At 35.1% G+C, this 19,127-nt stretch overlaps 2 protein-coding genes and 1 pseudogene across 2 annotated transcripts; 1 reads left to right on the top strand and 2 right to left on the bottom strand.

Annotated features, from left to right (window-relative positions):
* Positions 1-1,368: 1,368 nt before the first annotated feature.
* LOC140978211 (uncharacterized) lies at positions 1,369-3,583 on the bottom strand. The gene is made up of 5 exons (XM_073443069.1): positions 3,326-3,583; positions 2,540-2,707; positions 1,865-2,104; positions 1,726-1,785; positions 1,369-1,651 (listed from the first exon to the last, which is right to left on the bottom strand). Exons 1-5 carry the CDS (start codon positions 3,440-3,442, stop codon positions 1,547-1,549), a joined length of 690 nt encoding a protein of 229 aa, XP_073299170.1. The 5' UTR covers positions 3,443-3,583; the 3' UTR covers positions 1,369-1,546.
* Positions 3,584-4,206: 623 nt separating this feature from the next.
* Positions 4,207-6,607, bottom strand: LOC140978212 (glucan endo-1,3-beta-glucosidase 14-like; annotated as a pseudogene).
* A 9,889-nt stretch (positions 6,608-16,496) lies between these two features.
* LOC140979315 (9-cis-epoxycarotenoid dioxygenase NCED2, chloroplastic-like) lies at positions 16,497-18,705 on the top strand. Its single transcript, XM_073444662.1, has one exon. It carries the CDS (start codon positions 16,586-16,588, stop codon positions 18,398-18,400), a length of 1,815 nt encoding a protein of 604 aa, XP_073300763.1. The 5' UTR covers positions 16,497-16,585; the 3' UTR covers positions 18,401-18,705.
* The last annotated feature ends 422 nt before the right edge of the window (positions 18,706-19,127 follow it).

Here is a 19,127-nt window from a genome sequence, read left to right on the forward strand (position 1 = left end):
TAAGCCAAGAAACATTCTGAGTAAGCTGATAAATAACAAGAGAAGTGATTCTTGTTTTAGGGTAAATCATTACCAACAATTTCCAGAACTCGAAGCATAATTATATTTGATTGGATTTGGAGAGCATACGGATCTATATATAATCTCTGTTGCAGGATCTAACCACATTGAAGGCCTACAAATCTGCCTGCACGATGAAACTTGGGTCTCAGTCCCACCAGTGACCAGACCTCTCCGCAGATTTCATCAATGTTGGTGATTCTTTGCAGGTACGTACGTACTTAACCCTGGAAATTCTATAAAAGAGGCCTTAGAGCACGCATATATATAATTCTCATGCAAGGGAGATGATCAGCTCTTGTCTCAGTTGTGTTTGCACTTTTGCATGCTACATTAATGAATGCTTGTTCGAGATGTGTTAGTAATACCCCCAAACATAAACTTAAGTTTACCCATGAAAACAATCACTATTCGATAAGGGGGAGTAGTAACATTAATCTTTGTCCAACTAACCCATTGGATTGGTGAATATACACTCTGAGATTTTTCTCCTTCCGCTGTTCAATCTGGGCAAAAAAATAAATAAATTTTGTGTATAAAAAATCAATTAAATCAACCCCTGAATCCATCTTACCATTACTCGACTGCAATTCTTGGCCACATGCACGTTTTGTATTCGATCATTGTTTCATACAGTGACTTGAACATGTGTGTGTGTGTGTGTGTGTGTGTGTGTAGTGAATGCCATATATATGATGTGGTGTTGATTAATTTTGGTGCAGGTTATGACCAGAGTGTGACATAGTGTTGGCCGGTGGTTTGGGGTCAAGAGTGTCAATGATATTCTTTGGAGGTCACCTCCGAGCCAAATCATTACAACTTTAGCTTCATTGATGCAAGAAGATGAGGAAAGCTCTTACAGAGAATTCAAGTGGTTTGAGTACAAATACAGGAATTATATATTGAAATATTGACTCGGTTGACTTGTGGGGCATTGGCTGCATCCAATTACGTGTTATGCGTCAAATACTTGTTTCACAATAATATTTTGTATTATTTAGAGGCTAATAGTGTATAAATTCTAATTTCAATAATAAATAAAATATTTATCTCCGTGGAAACTTTTAAATTTTTAGTTTCAAACCTTTGAGATAATTTGGCACAATCATGTAATGGCATACTTCGTTCACACGTTTGTTCATCAATTATAAGATTACATGACGAATAAACAAATGGACATAAAAGTATAAAGAACGCATTACAATAACAATATACATTTGCATTCTTGTCCTTCACTTAGTCTTTTAAAATAGAGTATAGCAATTTTATAAACTTTAAAGGCAAAATTCATTTCCAACAGCAAAGAAGTGAGTAAAAAGAACCGCCTGCATAAGAACTGACTTACAGGTGGGAAGTAATAATATTGCATATTGACTTGAAAAATGCAGGACAAATCACATAACACAGGGAATCTAGAACAAATGGTCCAACAAAACACCACAATTCAACCGCACCCACTTATTGAAACAGGGCTCTCTGGAAGTTTTCAGCGATAATTATTTAGAGGGTCAGCAGCCTTTCCAGATCTTGCATCAGTCCATGCTTTAGCTATTGTTCGCTTCATCTCCTCATCACCATCCTCATACATATTCTGCAAATGGATAATAAATAATTTGAACTGCAAACACACACGTGCAAGTTAAATTCAAGGTTAGACGAACATACCTTCATCAAGTCCATTATACCAGCCATTGGGTCGCTGCCTTTGTCTAAATTCGGCTTCAGCTGTACAATTGTAACGAGAACAACTTAGTATAAAGTTTTAAAATAAAGAAAATTCATTTTGAGTGTCAAGAAGAATTACCTTATCTTCTTTGAAGTGCAAATCCAACCAGTTACCCGTGGAAGCTTTAGTTAAAGTGATAACCACCCTTTTAGGCTTCACAATCAATTTGCATTTTTCGGGAATAATCTCCTTGTTTAGCTTAGGTACAGCACACCGATAGTTCTTCCCTTGGACATCATGAAATTTCACATCAAAGGACATTGGTTTGAAATCTGTTTCGGTCTTCTCCTTGTCAACACCCTCCAATGAGATATAAATCTAGGAAATAAAAAAAATTGTCATTAGTAACAGTTCATACTTCATATATAAAAGCAATAAAGAATCTCAGCCAGTGACGGCACAAAAAGAAAAGGACACACTAGAAATAGCGCAATTGAAAAATAACACAATAAGTAGCAATAATCACGATGCAATAATTTACCGATACAGCTGAGTTTATGCACAAAATAATGTCACCAAAATGACTTCTACAGAGTTCTGAAAAAAATAATTACTTCTGTATAAATAGGTAAACTGCAAATTTCAACAGCTAGTACTGGAAAATCATATATGGCCAGGCCAGGAGTAACAGTGTTACCTTTCACTCAAGAGATACAAATATAGACAAAGTCTTGCACTTACCCTATGTCAAAAGACGAAGATATACAGTTCTACATCAACGAAACAAAAGCCAACACAAACATGAATTATAACCTTCAACTGATCACTTTCCTGATCCCAGCTAAAGGAACTGAGAGTAGCATAATTCAATGCCTGGTTTGATGCAGCCTTTGTTACATTTGTTATTGGAGTTGGCATGTGTACAGCTGAAACTGGAGCTGGTGTTTGAGAAGATGGTTTGGCAGCAACTTCAGTAGATAACTGGACACAAAATACAAGCAATTGGCATAAGTGTTCAAACACATAGTTATGAATGATAACACACTCCTTTCTCCCATGTTTTAAAAACTGCAAGAATTACTATATCCTAAATACACATTGAGCTGAATCATGAATGAAAAGTAATAACTTTGTATAATCTGAAATCTACATGGAGCTGAAGTAAGCTGGAGATACACAACAAACCAATTATTGATACCCAAAACTCCAAATATTTAACCAAAAATTGTATTACTCATTTGGATTTCAAGTGTACCACGAACACAAGTTTATACAAGACGTCCAGCAAAACAAACAATCATCAGGTTTACTTACAAGCCTATTAAATTCCCAAAAGCCACTAACGGCACATCTTCCAAGTGAACAGCGCGGGAAAGTTCTCAGATAAAGAAGTAAATGATCCAGAATTCCATTCAACATTGAGAGAAGAGTGTGCAAATGCAAAATGATAAGACTAAAAAGAGAAAACAATAAGATATAATCAGCAACAAGAGATAGGTGAACCGCCATTTCACCAATCAAATCTATGCAGGAAAAGAAGGAGATCCAATCAAGTAAATAAAAAACTCAAAATAAAAGAATAGACAACGACCAAAAAACCTTTTCCAAATCACGAATCTCAGAGGAAATGATAGAGACGACGCGGGGCCTCTTCGCAATGCTTTGAAGCTGTTTCAGTTCCGCCAAGTCCAGAATCAAATCTTCACTGCCAGACATTTCAATAACTGTCCTGAAAACAAACTATGTTCGAATTACAGAAATTCCCGGTGAAGAAACAGCGGTTTATGCTGCTGTCATGACTCAATTTGTAGGGTTTCTCCACAATGTTCTGGAAAAAGCCAGATTTTAGTTGCCAGAGAAGATTCTAGATTTCGTTAAATTAATTCCTGATTTAATTGGTCTTCTGGTGACATGGACCTAGGCCCATGAGCAACTCCTTTGGGCCCAATTAATGGGCTAGATTTCTTCAAGCTTTTATGCTACATTTTGATGAAAATAAACTGTTATTAGATTATATGGTGTAAATGAAATTAATATTAAATTTCTTAAAATCTAAAATCATGCGTAAGTAAATTGAAATTGACTTGCCATAAATGTAAGAGTTAGTTTTGGAAGATATTGAAAAGAAGTTAATGAGAGACGCTTAAATTACCGATAATTCCAATGGAAAGAAATGTTTGAATACGACGTAGATCGATTTTTATTTTTATTTTTGTGTGATAGATAGATCATACCCAAACTTTATGATATTATATATATTATTTCAAAAATTTTTATTATAGTATCAGTTCTAAATGTCCGAAAATATCACTAAGTTTTAAATATTCTAAAAGTGGTTGCATGTAACAAAGATCTGATATATGCATGGGTATGCACATAATTTTTTTTCCCAGTCTGAACGTGAAAAACCAAAGTCCAAACAATTCTTCCACTATATATATCTTTTGTACGATAAAGGGGAATACAAATAATAAAATATGTAATCTGCAGTAAGATAATTTATCTACAAGTAAATGTACATAGAATCCCGTATTCGTCGCTAACTTTTCCGAGTCGTGGATAGCTAAAGCAATCAACTATACGATCGATAAATCTGGAGAAATCAATGGCGGATGATCCCCTACAAAACAAACGTAAATCGATCGCTTGATTTCATGGATGGCCGGCCTGAATGCTTTCAAGTCAAATGATTTCCTTCTTTCTGGATCATGGAATGAACCAATTCTTGGCAACGCCTTGAATCGTTCTCTGATTTTCGATTTAATAACATGAATTTAATATACATACGTACACATATATATTCATCCAAATCCAAACACATAAACTATACGAAATCGATCGTAACTCCTCTCCGGCAGTACCCGTCAGGATATGTATTTGGATCAACGATTTGTGTGTTTTAAATTATTTTTAAGAATTTGTGAACATGCTATATATGTGTGTGTATGTATATATATCAAAAAAATAAAATATATATAATTTAGTTTAGAATACTAGATAAAACCCTTCCTTTAAAAGATATTTTACTATAATTGTCTTCCCTTGAAAAATTTGAAGGCCAGCAAATATATGAGTACTGAATGCAGCAAACTCTCATGATATCCCTTCTGTTTAACCTGTTCAAGTTCAATGGTAATTACGAGACAGTACCACGAAAAACAAAACGAACAAAAAAAAACAAGTACAGAGGATCCATAATTAAAAAAATAATAATTTCTAAATAAAAATAAAGTTGTGGAACAGACTTTATGTTACGACTCATTTCTTTACATTGATTAGAATTTTTTTTACTGTTTTGGTATAATTAGCTTATATATATTATTGATTACAAAATACAAATACACGAGGATTGAATAAATAAATTCAAAACTTAATTATTTACCTGGGTTGCGTTTGAAGTTAAGGAAATAGAAGCCGTGGAAGGTGAAGAATGACTAAACAAAGCAGAGAGCCCGATATTATAAGCCATCGTACCATCGGGATGGAACAAACCATAATTCCTCTCTGTCGTCGGGCCGGGCTTCATGTCTTCATTAAACAGAGCAAACAAATAAATCTCAAGTCTCATGTTAGGTCTGAGTGGAGTCCCTTCATTTTCCAGCTGCCGTCTGAACAAATTTCTATTATAAGTCGCTGCGTTTTCAATGTTGGCGCCGATTTCATTGGAATCTCCTTTAGAAGGCCAGCCCGTTTCTGAAACCCGAACTTCTATCCCTCCGAAACCTAATCTCGCCATGGCGAAAATGACTGCGTCAACTTGAGCGTATAACATGTTGTCGTAATGGAGATTTGTGTACGGGTCGAGCATTCCTGGATTCGGATTCATAAGTACGTAGTTCAAAGGAATATTATCCGGTTCGTCCTTGAATGCGAAATACGGGTACGCGTTGATCCAAAATGGGGACTTGGTTGCTGCTAGAAACCTCAGAATCTGGGGCATTACGCCGTTGAGCTCCGCCTGAAAACTGCCCGCTGAAGGCGGGTATGATTCTTGAAGAACTGCTAAAGAATTTGGCGAGGAGACTTTAATGAATTGATCAAGTCCCAGCCGAACCAAAGCGGCGTGGATGTTAACCATGGCGGGACGAGGTAGGTTATCAGCGTGGTGTCACCGCCGGTGAAAACCTCGTTGCCGACGGAGATTCCAGTGATCCTTGTGGAAGGAAAATATGGTTCGATGTGAGTGTAAACCCATTGAACGGCTTGGTTTGGGTCGGTTAATGTTGGTAGAATCTCGTTTTCCACTGTCACGATGAGTTGGACAGTCGAGTTCGCAAATGATGTTAAGATTTGAGGGTTCGTGTCGTAGATTCGGACTTTTGAAAGTTTAAGCGATCGGAGAAGATCAAGAACTTTATCCGGCGGTAGCAAATTGTCGGCCACTTGCCCATAGTTGATGCCCAATGATTCTACATCGCTAATAAACCTTAAACCTGTAATTAATGCAAACCTCAATCAATCCACAATGATAATCACAACTTTTTTGCATATGATTTCATACATTAATTATTTTGATGCTAATCCTTAAACACACATCATAACATGCATTTAATCTAATGATCAAGAACGCCCGGCCGCCGGCAGTACAAAAAAATAAAGCATATTGGGGGGAGAGGAAATTATTTATAAGAACATGCGTACCTGATAAATTTAGAAAGATTAATGCAACAAGAATATGTATCAACACAAGATTCTTGCTCGGGACTAATTTTCCCATTAGAGCTAGAAATTAATTCTAAGCACTAAATTAGCGAGAAAAGGGAGAAAGGGAAATGAAATGGACGTAGAAAAGAGTGATTTATAGTGTTAGCGTGAATTCTTTTCTTTACTTGTTTGGGTTTTAGTTTATTAAGGAGAGAGGGTTTCGGTTGGTGCTTTGCCTTTTTGCAGATTTAGTGATCGTTTTGCTCTTCTCATATATATCTTCTACTTATAATTTTGATAGGTTCTTTTTATTCATGTCTTTTTAAAGAGGCTATTGGTGGTCTTATAAGTTATACCAACTCTTTCTTCACACAAAAGCAAAGAGGTCTTTGAATCTCATTACTTTTCTTTTTTAATTCTTTTTATATGTTTTGTTTATAATTAAAGCCCAAATCAATGGTAAATTAAATTTATATATTAATATGTAATATAATTAGTATCTTTTAGTATACATTTGTTTGATTCATATCAATATTTTTTTTCATCAGATTAACATGCATGCATATACTTTTAATTTGTAAATATTGTTAGATTTTTTTTTTTTCATTTTAAGTGATTAAGTCACATTAATTCCTCTCTTTAATTAAAGTGCTGCTGGTACATATTTTTTTAACAAATATTTACGAATGGCTAACATGTGGCAAAATATTAATTCACTAATTTAGTCAATGATTTAATTTAGGGATCGACCAATAACATGGCTTAAAGTAACTGCAGAAATTTTTTTTTAAAAAAAATGCTTGATTGCAAAAGATCTATTTGTCATAAAAATTAAATCGAATAACTCTAATTTAAACTATATGACCACACTAACCAGAGAATTGAATGTGTTGGGAGAGAGAATCAACTCATGATCATTGATCAAACGCTCACTTATTTCACCAACTCAAACAAGTACCGTTAAGCGAATGTATGGTATATATTTTTTTTTATTAAACTATATGTTGATGATGTCAAAAGCGAAATATTATAATATGAATCATAATTAATCTCACAGGCTCATTAATTCAAACTTATAAGTTAATATATAATACATGCCATAAGCCAAATTAAAAAGCCCGAGTATTAATCAATTGATGAACGGGGCGAAGATTTATACCATTTAAGTAATGGGATTCCTATTGGGCAAAAATTAGACAATGCTATTGGTGGAGGTTTCAAAGCAAAACGAAAGAAAAGTGGAAGGAATTTGTTAAGTAGATAAGAAATTAATAAAGAGCTAGCTAGTAGAGAATGACCATGTTACTTTAGTATGGTGTCTTTATCTTTAGATTCCTTGTCTGCAATTTCCTTTTTGCCATAGCTAATGAAAGATATCAATAACTAATTCAATAAAGTTTTGATTGTAAATACTAAATCATGCTAGCTTAAATAAATTAAATCTACAGTTAAATTTAGGGCTGCAAAAGGATTCATGCATGCCGTTATAAGTTTATTTGTACACATGCATGCATGATGAATTTTGAGTACTACTTGTAAAGCAAATTCAAGGGGTTCTTACTTCTTGCAAGTCCCATTTCGAAAGCTTTTTTTCCACCTTATTTTGTGGAATCTGATGCACGTGTGATGCCACATATATAAAGGACTTAATTGAGAGCCATGACCACACGATGTCGTCTTTCCAGCAAAAATACCTTCAAATTTTTAGATATAATTTTTTCCACTTTTTTACCGAGCAAATATCGTTGGCATTTTTGTATAATTGATATTATTTTTGTGACAAAATATCAAACCTCGGTACGTAAGAGTAGTTTAGTACTATACAATGTAGTCTTTGTTGCACAGATTCATGTGCGAGTAGAAGAATATCCTTTTCAAAAGTAGAAACATTACGATCGGCACGTAGAAATTACTAAGCTAGAGTGTGCATGGATGGTATCGGTAGCAAGTTAAGGGATTTAAAAAAGAAGATGAGGAAGTTGGCTTTCTTCGTAAAATTAATTAAAGGGGCCTTTGCCAGAAAACAAATCCACCTTCTCCTCTCTTCATTTTCTCCATTTGTAAGTACAAAAATAACACGATTTTTTTTTTTTTACGTGAAAACCTTCTGCTGTTATTTTTTGGTGTACGCTGAATAAACTCTTGATTTAATACAATAAATTTCAAATCATATTAATCATGTAAATCGTACTGTACAAACCATCGGTGATAAACTTGTCTGAGAAGATATTGATAAAATCAATCCAACGACATGATTTTTCTTGTTTGATACGATGTATGACACTTACATTTAATTAATATAAAGCAACATGCATCATGTAATCAAACCGGATTTTTAATATAATTAGAAGCATTGATTATTGTTTGATAAACATCAAACTCAGTATTCATTCCTAAAAATTAAACTAGACTACAGCATATTGCGCCTGATGTGTTTGATTTTTGAAAAACTTTCGAAACTACCCAAAAAAAAAATTAATTATTTGTGGCTATAAAATAGAACTTTTCTCGGTCTAAAATGGTGGTCCAATCCATGATGTAACCATGGATTCAAATGTGTCAATTCGAGTGGATGGTATTGAGTTGAACCAAATATTTTCAGAAAAATTTCCAACCCAACCCAAAAAATAAACTCAAACCCGAACCAACTCAATCAACACGATCTGATTTTTACTATACAACATTATTCTTTTATTTTTTAACAAATGATTAAAAAAAATTAAAAACATGTAATAACAAATCCTTGCATAAATATGATACTTTTGTTCCATGATTTTAAATATTTAAATTTAATAGTCTAATAATATAAACTATTAATTATCCCAAAAAAAAAACAATTATTTAGAAAATTCAAATATTTCATGAAATAAATATTGCACGATAAGCATATATGATAACAATATATAATAAAAAAACACTCAAGCACCACAAAGTAACTTTCAATTTTCAAACTTCATTTCTATAACGTTTTACACATTTTTCTACGAGTCAAACCTTGAAAAAATATAAATGAGTGAGGTGGGTTGTGTGGGTTTGGGTTGATGGGTAACTTGATCATCAATTCAGGTCAATCCAAACCCGATCAAACCCAATTTTTTCGGGTCTGATTTCAAGTCCAACCCGATCTGAACCAAACCCAAAAACCATAACCCGATATTTTTCGTGTCGACTCTTGTCGGGTTAATTTTTGACACCCTACCTTCACTGATTAAAGTCTCTTTTTAATTGAAGAGATGAAAATCAGGCGTGGATATTGCTCACATCATCAGTTGCTCTCAGTTAAGATCACTAAATTTGAACAATTAACGGATCACGATTGACGAAAAGATATTCCCCCTCTTGACCGATTTGTAGATGAACCTTGCAAGCAGCGGGGATTAGATGTTCGAAGAAAATCCTTTCAGGATTCAAACTACATGAAAAAAATCACACCATGGTGAAGATGCGAGCAAGCAATACCAAGGGTTCTCATGATAAAATCTAATATCATGATTCCAACAGCTTATGTTTCATAAGCTCCATATCATTGCTACATTGCTATATTCTTTGAAAGTAGGAGTTGTGTACTAGTTTCATGGCCAGGTTTTAGACTTATTGATGCAATCATATGTGATCATGATCCAAAAAACCAGAGGAATATCTGGCTAAAGTATATTAGAGAAATAGAAGAGGATGCACTGCCTATTCATATGTCACATTATAGTTGGCAACAAAGATGGGAGTAAAAATCCAGAAAATCAGCCAGCTCCAATGCTGCTGAAAAGCCCCGGAGCCACAATTCAGTTCGACCACATAATATATTAAATGAAACACGTTTTAGGCCTAATCTTTTTAAAGATATGAACCCCAAATTCATTGAGGTGCCTCTACTCTTTCACATTCACACCATCCAATCCGTATCTCACACTACACTTAGCCTAATCAATTTTCGTCTAAGGTGATCTAACAAAAGGAAAAGGGATATGAATGCACACCTCAAGAAATAAACCGATTCTTAAACCAGTTTCAATTTTCAAGATCACCACTATCAAATTTAATAAAGATAGCTAAAGCATTTGAGGTGTATGGTTAATGTAGTAAAATCCTTCATTCGTTCGGTGGGGATACAAATTTAGTAACAATTCGAAACATGATACAAATTTTACAGACATATATTATTACTTTTCCCTGGATGATACATGTTTTGAACAACATTTTCCAGTTAACACTCCACTTGAACATTATCAATAAACCTAAGGAAAATAACTTACACCAGCAAGAAAACTCTGAACTAGCGTTAGACAGGATCTACGGTAAATATATAATCTGAAGTCTGATTCTGAACCAATAAGCAGGTAATAATAATCTAAATTATAGAAGTTCATATTTCGGATTGCACAATGCATACCAAAAATATCTGCATTACAACTTAAGAAGTCAACAAAAATCAGAACGAAACAATCAAACAGATAGATCCCTTTTGTTGCGATCTGATCTCCATCTTACGTATAATCAGCCCACGAAAAACAGAAAAAGTCGAGAAAGACGGCAAAAGTTTGAAAACACAAGAACAATTACCGAAGAACCAACAGTGTGTATTCAAAGTGCATCCAGATCAGACTTCCTTGGGTATGGTGGAAGAGGCGGGGGCGGCAGCGGAATCATCGGATTCATTGTTATTTGGATTGAGAGGTGCGTTGAGGGTTTCATCGTCGGGATCGTAGTCGGGGTTGAGATTACGATCGATGGCGTTGCGGCCACTTTCTAGACAAGGCTTGCAAGCTATCTCAATTGTCAACCACCCCAAAGCCACGGCCGCAATGGCTATCAGCGCCACCGTCACAGCCCCCATCCCCTGTTTCCTCAGTGAACTCAACTAGTTCGAGCAGGGAAGAAGAAAAATTTTGTCCGCGACGCGACTCTTTACTTTCTTGCCCCAAAAATCGACTCTTTATCACAAATTGGTCTCCTTTCGCCATGTTATTTTATTGGATTTGGATTGACAAATTATTTTTCGGCAAAAATTTGTTTCAGACGGTCTCATGGGTCGTATTTTGTGAGACCGATCTCTTATTTGGGTCATCCATGAAAAAATATTATTTTTTATGTTAAGAGTATTACTTTTTAATTATGAATATCGGTAGGATTGACCTGTCTCACAGATAAATATTCGTGAGACCGTCTCACAAGAGATTTACTCTTATTTTTTAATTATTTGTTCAAGTTACGGAAAGTTCATCGAAACCGGAAGGATTTGGATTTTAAAAAATAAATAATTGGGAGGATGGTAAAACTCTTCTTTCTTTTCTTCTTTTTCTTTTTCTATTTTCTAAATAAAACTATTTCATACAGGTGGGATACTAAAACACAAGGTAGTTCCAATATCAATAAAAAGTTTTATAGGTTTTTTTTTTTGTGAGATAAGTTGACTTGTTTCATATTTACAAAGAAAAATAATACATTGACTTAAAAAAAAAATCATACTTTTTCACGGATCAGGTTAATTAAAAGATCTGTCTAACAAAATTGACTCATAAAATGGTCTTATAAGAGTTTTTGTGTATCTCAAATTTAGATTTAATGAAAAGAAGTTGTAACCTATTTATTTTCATGTGGACTAATTTATCGCATTATATGGAAAACACAAAAAAAAAACTTTTGTTATGACGATATTTTAAATAATATATATTTTAATCAAAAAATTATTATTTTTCATGGCAAACTTAACCTAAAAAATAAAATAAAAAATCAATAGCGGTGCATTGGGCGTGAGATTTGGATGGGCTTTTTTAAGGACTGAGATGGTCAGACCCTAGGGCTATGCGGCCCAATAATTGAACCTAAGCCATTAAGAAAGTTATGTGAGGAGGGTAGCTTGTGATAAAATATATTTTGATACTTGAATCCAATCCAAAATTTGATTAATTTATTTCTTTTTTCAAATAAAAAAAAAACGTGAAACAAATTCAGGCTCCCTAACCCAGGCTGGTCCCTAAGTGCTGGACTGAGGCAGGTCCATATTGAACAATAAGCAATTTTAATTATAAAACTCTGAATTTAATTTAATTTAATTTGAAGGAAATTTAATAACATATATTTCATATTATATGAATATTTAAAAAATGATTAATACAATCCCCGTTGGGTTTAATTCCCGACTCGAACGGGGTTTCCGGCGGGGTTTTCTCGCCACCAGACAACCCTTATGGGCGAGATTTCAACTTCCACTAGAAAAGCATGTATGCTAGCTAAGTTGCATGCCCATATGCCCCAACTTGCTTCTATCATAGCTCAACAAAGTTGCATGGCAAGTGGCGTCCCATATCATATATCAGGCTCAACTTGTGATCAGTTCTGTCCATTTAAGAAAAAAAAACAGTACCAAGTTGCCTCTCCTTTACTCCTACAAATTCTTTATCATGTGTGTTTTTCTGTCTGAAAAAGGGACATCTCCAACGAAAGTAGATGCAAACTTTTAATCATTTGGTACTCGTGAAAAACCCCTTTTCTTTCGCCAACCGATTGACAATATCTTAATGCATGCCTTTCTATCTCTCCAAAAGTTTTGGCCACTTTCTATCCTTTCTCAAATATCTTTTTCCTATGCAACTTGCAAAGGTGGGGTCATTTGGTGGCGGTAAAAGCTCCAAGCGGTCATTAGAGAATATCGTCGGNTCCATACAATTGATTTTTGACGCGGGCTTTCGCTTGTATCCGGATATGAACAAACTTGACGCACGGCTTTAATCCCTATAGCTATGATGAAACAAAGTAATCTGCGGAGTGAGAGGTCAGCAAATTGGAGCCTGTGATTTTGAATTGCTATAAACTTGCACTTTTGATAATTGTAGTTGCACGTACGAATCTGAAATCCAAAAGCGAATTTAAAGGGGTTAATTAGTTAAAAGTTTTGGTTAATTTTTAGCTAAAAATAAAATGAAAATACAATGCATGCTTTCAAGCTAGATTTATGTTCTATTATGACGTGGTATATACAGTACTTTATGTGGTTTCGACTTAAAACTCTGAATATCTGTCAAAGATAATACATAAAAATAATTTCTTTTTAATTTCAACAACAACGAACGGAACATATCACTTCCCTATATCAGGAAATTGATTAACCCTGCCCGAGAATATTTGAGTGTATTTAAATAAACATGAGAGAGTATTTATTTGAACAATGTTCGATCAATGTTATTTTGCTAGCTCCAAACCTCTCTCAGTATAATTATAAACACCCATCAAAAGTAGCATAAATTTTCTTTTAATTTATGAAGATTTTTCATTTAAACTTCATGGGAAGTTTCAATTAATTAGAATGCCTGATCCAATCATAAGAACTAGCTAGGACACTAAGAACCTTAATTCCGTTGGTCACTCATTCGAATGGACAACAGTACTTGATCATAAAAAAGTTCTTCTCGACGCAAAGAAAAGGAAAAAAAAAGATTAACAAGACTAAATTTGTATACTTTATTGGTTGAAACAACTACATTAATTATATATATAGAATTCATGGCATTAGGAAACCTAGAAAACTTTCAATTTTTTGTTTAATTTAGTGAAAATGAATTACTTTTAATCTCCAAGATAATATCAATACTTATTCCTAATATGAAGTATTATTCTTGTATCCATCGGCACTCTAATTAAAATTAAGGTGCCTAATTGCCTAACTAAATCAAGTAAATATTCATTTCCATATGCACTCGTGACTTTTTTTTAAGTTGAGAAGCCTAAATCATCTTTAAATCAATTAAATGAACTCGTGAATGGGCGCCGGAAGAGTGTCTAGCGTAGCCACTCCGATGCTTAAGTCAGCAGGTGAAGAAAAAATGTAAAATGGATATATATGTGTGAATATACGTGAGAAGCTTAAGAATTTTAAAATTCCAGAATCTGTAAATGAGATGTATACATGCTATTTATATGAGAAAATCCCATAATTACCTTATTTTCAGTACTCACCTACTAAGTATGGTAAAGTGGCTGCCCATACCATACTTCTGATGACTTCTCTGACATGCCAAAACCATATGTAGTTCCGACAACAATGATTTACAAGCATAAGGTAGCACATACTGATGCACTCGAGTGAGGTGCGCTTCTCTAGGTAGTCCAGGTAGAAAGTTCCCGGGAATTTGTATGAGAGCCCGGACATATGGTAGCCCGGGGGGAAGATGTCCCGAGCATTTGTCTGCCTGACTACTGAAGAAATCATCTTGTACATTGACTCTAATTTGGACCATCTATTTAGTATCTCGGGTCATCCATGACCCAAACTCTTATGGGGGTATCAATGGTAATTCAAGATATAGATTAAAAAAATGGGTTAATACCGAAAAAAAATCTCAAGCGTTACAAATTGTTAACCCATATATATATACAAATTTTACCACTTGACTTGCATGACGGGATGAGGAAACGAAGCGAATGTGTAATACGAGTGATAAAAAATTGATTGATACAAAAAGTTTGTGTAATTCAATTACTTATATGACGTTTGATATTTGAGCTGATTGTATGTTGAATAATTCTTACTTATTTTATCGACCACGCTGAACAACATCAAAGTATTATTAACTAATATAATAATTTGTTAACTCACCTAAACCACAATACATTTTATGTTGCTAATCATTAGTAGTTCAATTTTTTTTAATAAAAAAAATTACCAAAGCTACCGGACGTCAATATTTATCGGATTCATGGTCAAATAAATTATAAAAAAATTAGAAAAAATAAAATATTTAGTTGATTAATAATGATTAGGGATCACATGCATGGTTTAAGAGAAAGTAGTAGTAGATCACGGCAGATATTAGCTATCTGCAACTAATTATCATGTGCTGCGATCATTTTAATGATTCTTCTAATTTATTTTGTGACAGACATTTTTTATGGACCAAATCTTTCAATAAAATAATATACAAAATATGCAACATTTTGCTACGCATAAATATGTTTATTTATTTATTTTTGCTGCGCACGATTTGAATAATGATTGAAATAATTGTGGAGTTAATATAATAAAATGAATGGCCCAAAACGCCGTAAATAAAAAATATTCGATTAACTTGCATGTGACTCACTCCAATTATTGTTTTAATGTGTGGATTTAATTTATTTCTAGAGTTGTGTAAAGATTAAGCCAATAGGTGATGATTTGTCTCGTGACAAAATATTTGTCTACTTGGACGATAAAGTGTCGATTCATCAAATGGATTGAACCATACAGTATTGCCCTTTTTCATATAAAATAAAGCTGTTAGCAGCAAATTTTATGAAATTATAAATCGTACATATAATGGTGAATTTGGGTTTAATTTGAAAGGGGTCAATAACTTGGTTAATTAATGATAACACATATACGAACTAAATTTATTATAATGTTTCACGATATACTTACTCAATTATATATGTGTCTCTAGTGTTAAAGAGTTGCTCATATCGCATACCGCAAATATATGCTCGTGGATGAAAAATATCATACAAGGACACGGAAAACATGATTGAATTAATGTGCTATACATTACCTCCACAATTACATGAAGTGGACTAAATCGAACACTTTCTGTAAAGTGTCTCAAGATATTTAGCTTAGACATTTTCTGTAAAGCGACACAAGATATTTATCAGGTCAATCGGGAAGTTAGCGTAAAGATCTTTATTTCCAAGGTACAAAAACCATCGCAAAGCATACATACTTATATTTGAAGAGATGACAAAAACAAACTGATCTGTTATATTTGAAGAGATGACAAAAACAAACTGATCTGCTCGCTCGACGTTTTATTGTGGCCAAATATGTTTCTGCATTTAGTAAATGTATGTTATGGCATGAAAGTGTGGTCAATTTTAGTGGAAATTATAGTTAGAAACTTATGTCAATTGTTACATTGTGTAGGGAACACCATACAATTAAAGAAATGGTATGGCATAGGGGGGCCGTCGAGCCATTTTACGTGCGGAGTTCAAATGTAAGGCTAATAGTTGACAATTGACATTTCATTAAAGGCATTTTCTCGTTTCATGTTTGGTTCAACGTCGCTAATTCCAAAAATATGAAAATATTAATACTATACTCTATTTAAACCCCCATTATTCATCCCTCTTTCTTCCCTCACTCCCCTTTCGCATCTTAATAACAAAGCCATTTCAACTTCTCTTTTCCACACAAATTTTTGTCCCATTTCACACTTAACATAATTAACGCATACACAAATCAAACATATGGCTTCATCTCCTCCTATATTTGACACAAATTCAAGTTGTTGGGCAGGATGCAAAGTTTCTTGCCCATGGTTCTCGTTTGTCGAGATGGGATTTGGATCGAACTCTGTCTCGATGAGGAATAAGCATTCGAAAAGAAATAGCATCAACTGTGTTTTGCATTCACCTTCAATTGCCGCTTTACCCAAGCTGCCCTTTCAATCATCCACAACACTTGGAACAGATTTGCCACCCGAGAGATCTGATTCTCCGGCGCCACCGCCTCAGTGGAACATACTAAAAAAGGTGGCAGCCCAAACCTTGGACGCGGTGGAGGGTCTATTGGTTTCATACGAGCGCCAACACCCACTCCCCAAGACTGTTGACCCACAAGTCCAGATTGTCGGAAACTTTGCACCGGTTCCAGAGCAACCGGTGCAGAATAACATTCAGGTGACGGGTAAAATTCCCTCCTGCATTAACGGCGTTTACTTGCGTAACGGCGCCAACCCTTTACACGACCCAGTAGCGGGCCACCACTTATTCGATGGTGACGGCATGATCCACGCCGTGACCATCGATGGAGGCAAGTCCGTCAGCTACGCTTGCCGGTACACGGAGACGCAAAGGCTGACTCAGGAACGTAAATTGGGCAGGCCCGTTTTTCCTAAAGCCATTGGCGAGCTCCATGGGCATTCGGGCATAGCCAGGTTGATGCTCTTCTACGCCCGAGGCTTATTCGGGATACTGGACCACAGCCAAGGCACAGGGGTGGCAAACGCCGGGTTAGTATACTTCAATCAAAGGCTACTAGCCATGTCTGAAGATGATCTTCCCTATCAAGTTCGAGTCACCCCATCAGGCGATCTCGAAACAGTTGCGAGGTATGATTTCTCCGGGGAATTGAAAAGTAACATGATTGCGCATCCAAAGATTGATCCAGTGTCTGGGGAGCTATTTACTTTGAGCTACGATGTTGTTCAAAAGCCCTATCTTAAATTCTTCAAATTCTCCAATGAGGGCATCAAATCACCCGATGTCGAAATACCACTTGATGCTCCAACAATGATACACGATTTCGCCATAACAGATAATTTCGTGGTGATCCCTGATCAGCAAGTGGTTTTCAAGCTTCAAGAGATGATTAAAAGAGGCTCCCCTGTGATATACGACAGGAATAAGATTTCCAGGTTTGGAATTTTGTCCAAAAATGCTAAAAATGCGGATGATATCATATGGACCGAGTGTCCCGAAACCTTTTGTTTTCACTTATGGAACGCTTGGGAGGAGCCGGAGACTGATGAGATGGTGGTGATCGGGTCATGCATGACTCCACCCGACTCCATTTTTAATGAATGCGATGAAAAGTTGAAAAGCATTTTAACTGAAATCCGACTGAATCTGAAAACCGGCGAGTCCAAAAAGCGGGCAATCATCAACTCCTCGGAGCAAATCAATCTAGAAGCCGGAATGGTTAACCGGAACCGTCTCGGTCGGAAAACCAGGCACGCTTATCTTGCTATTGCGGAGCCCTGGCCCAAGGTATCAGGCTTCGCAAAAGTGGACCTCTACACCGGAAAAGTTGAAAATTCCATCTACGGCGATTGTAAATACGGAGGCGAGCCGTTTTTCGTCCCAAATGACACAAATTCAGAAAGAGAAGATGATGGGTATATTCTCACATTCGTACACGACGAAAATGCGTGGGAATCAGAGCTGCAGATCATAAATGCCATGACGTTAGAATTGGAAGCCTGCGTCAAGCTTCCATCTAGAGTCCCGTACGGATTTCATGGGACCTTCGTGAGCTCAAAAGACTTGGAAAATCAAGCATAAATGACGCTGCGACACCTTGCAGTAGTATATATGATGTACTGGAAGAATTAAGTGTATATATATGCATAGCAGTTCGTATGTATATATGTGCTGTCGACGGCAGTGCCAGAGGGATTGGTAGATTTAGAGCAGCGTCCCCGGATTTCTCTGCTAGTCTTTGATTATGATTTTGACAGCTGTTTTGTTAGGATAAATTTTGGTTTTACACTATCTTTTTCCGCTGCCAGGCTTGTAGCTTTTGCTGTAGGTAATAATGGAGCTCAGCTGGTTTCTGTTTCTTTTGTTCTTCCATGCTTATTTTCGATTCCCCAATGCATATATCTTTTTTTCCTCAAGTGTTCTTGTCAAAGCATTATTTGCAACTACGTTTATAAATTTGTTGTCTGGAATGCAATAATTAAAGATGGGAATGGATAATTTAGAATTTCGTTTGGATATTTAGAAAAGTATTTTTGATTCGTTTATCTATCAAATCGTATTTATGATTTTAGTCCTTTGATTTATATATTTTTTTTATCAATTTAATATTTATATCATTTTTTTTTACAATGAACACTGATTTAACCTATGAATGTCTGTAATTTTGGTAGCACATCGTTATTTTCAAATGTATTAAACCATTATTTTCTAGTGTCATATCATTGTCACAATGAAAATTTGTTAAAGTTAAAATATTTAGGCAAGCTTTTACGTAGTTTTTGACTGTGTTCTGGGTTTAATAAGGATG

This window comes from Primulina huaijiensis, chromosome 6 (assembly GCF_012295235.1).
Source record: "Primulina huaijiensis isolate GDHJ02 chromosome 6, ASM1229523v2, whole genome shotgun sequence".
NCBI lineage: Eukaryota > Viridiplantae > Streptophyta > Magnoliopsida > Lamiales > Gesneriaceae > Primulina > Primulina huaijiensis.

Excerpts from the sequence above, each read along its gene's own strand:
- LOC140978211 (XM_073443069.1), bottom strand. The coding sequence starts at position 3,442 with ATGTCTGGCAGTGAAGATTTGATTCTGGACTTGGCGGAACTGAAACAG. Across the intron at positions 2,105-2,539 it reads AGGAAAGTGATCAGTTGAAG|ATTTATATCTCATTGGAGGG; the intron begins GTTATAATTCAT and ends TTTATTTCCTAG. Across the intron at positions 1,786-1,864 it reads TGCACTTCAAAGAAGATAAG|CTGAAGCCGAATTTAGACAA; the intron begins GTAATTCTTCTT and ends ACAATTGTACAG.
- LOC140979315 (XM_073444662.1), top strand. The coding sequence starts at position 16,586 with ATGGCTTCATCTCCTCCTATATTTGACACAAATTCAAGTTGTTGGGCA.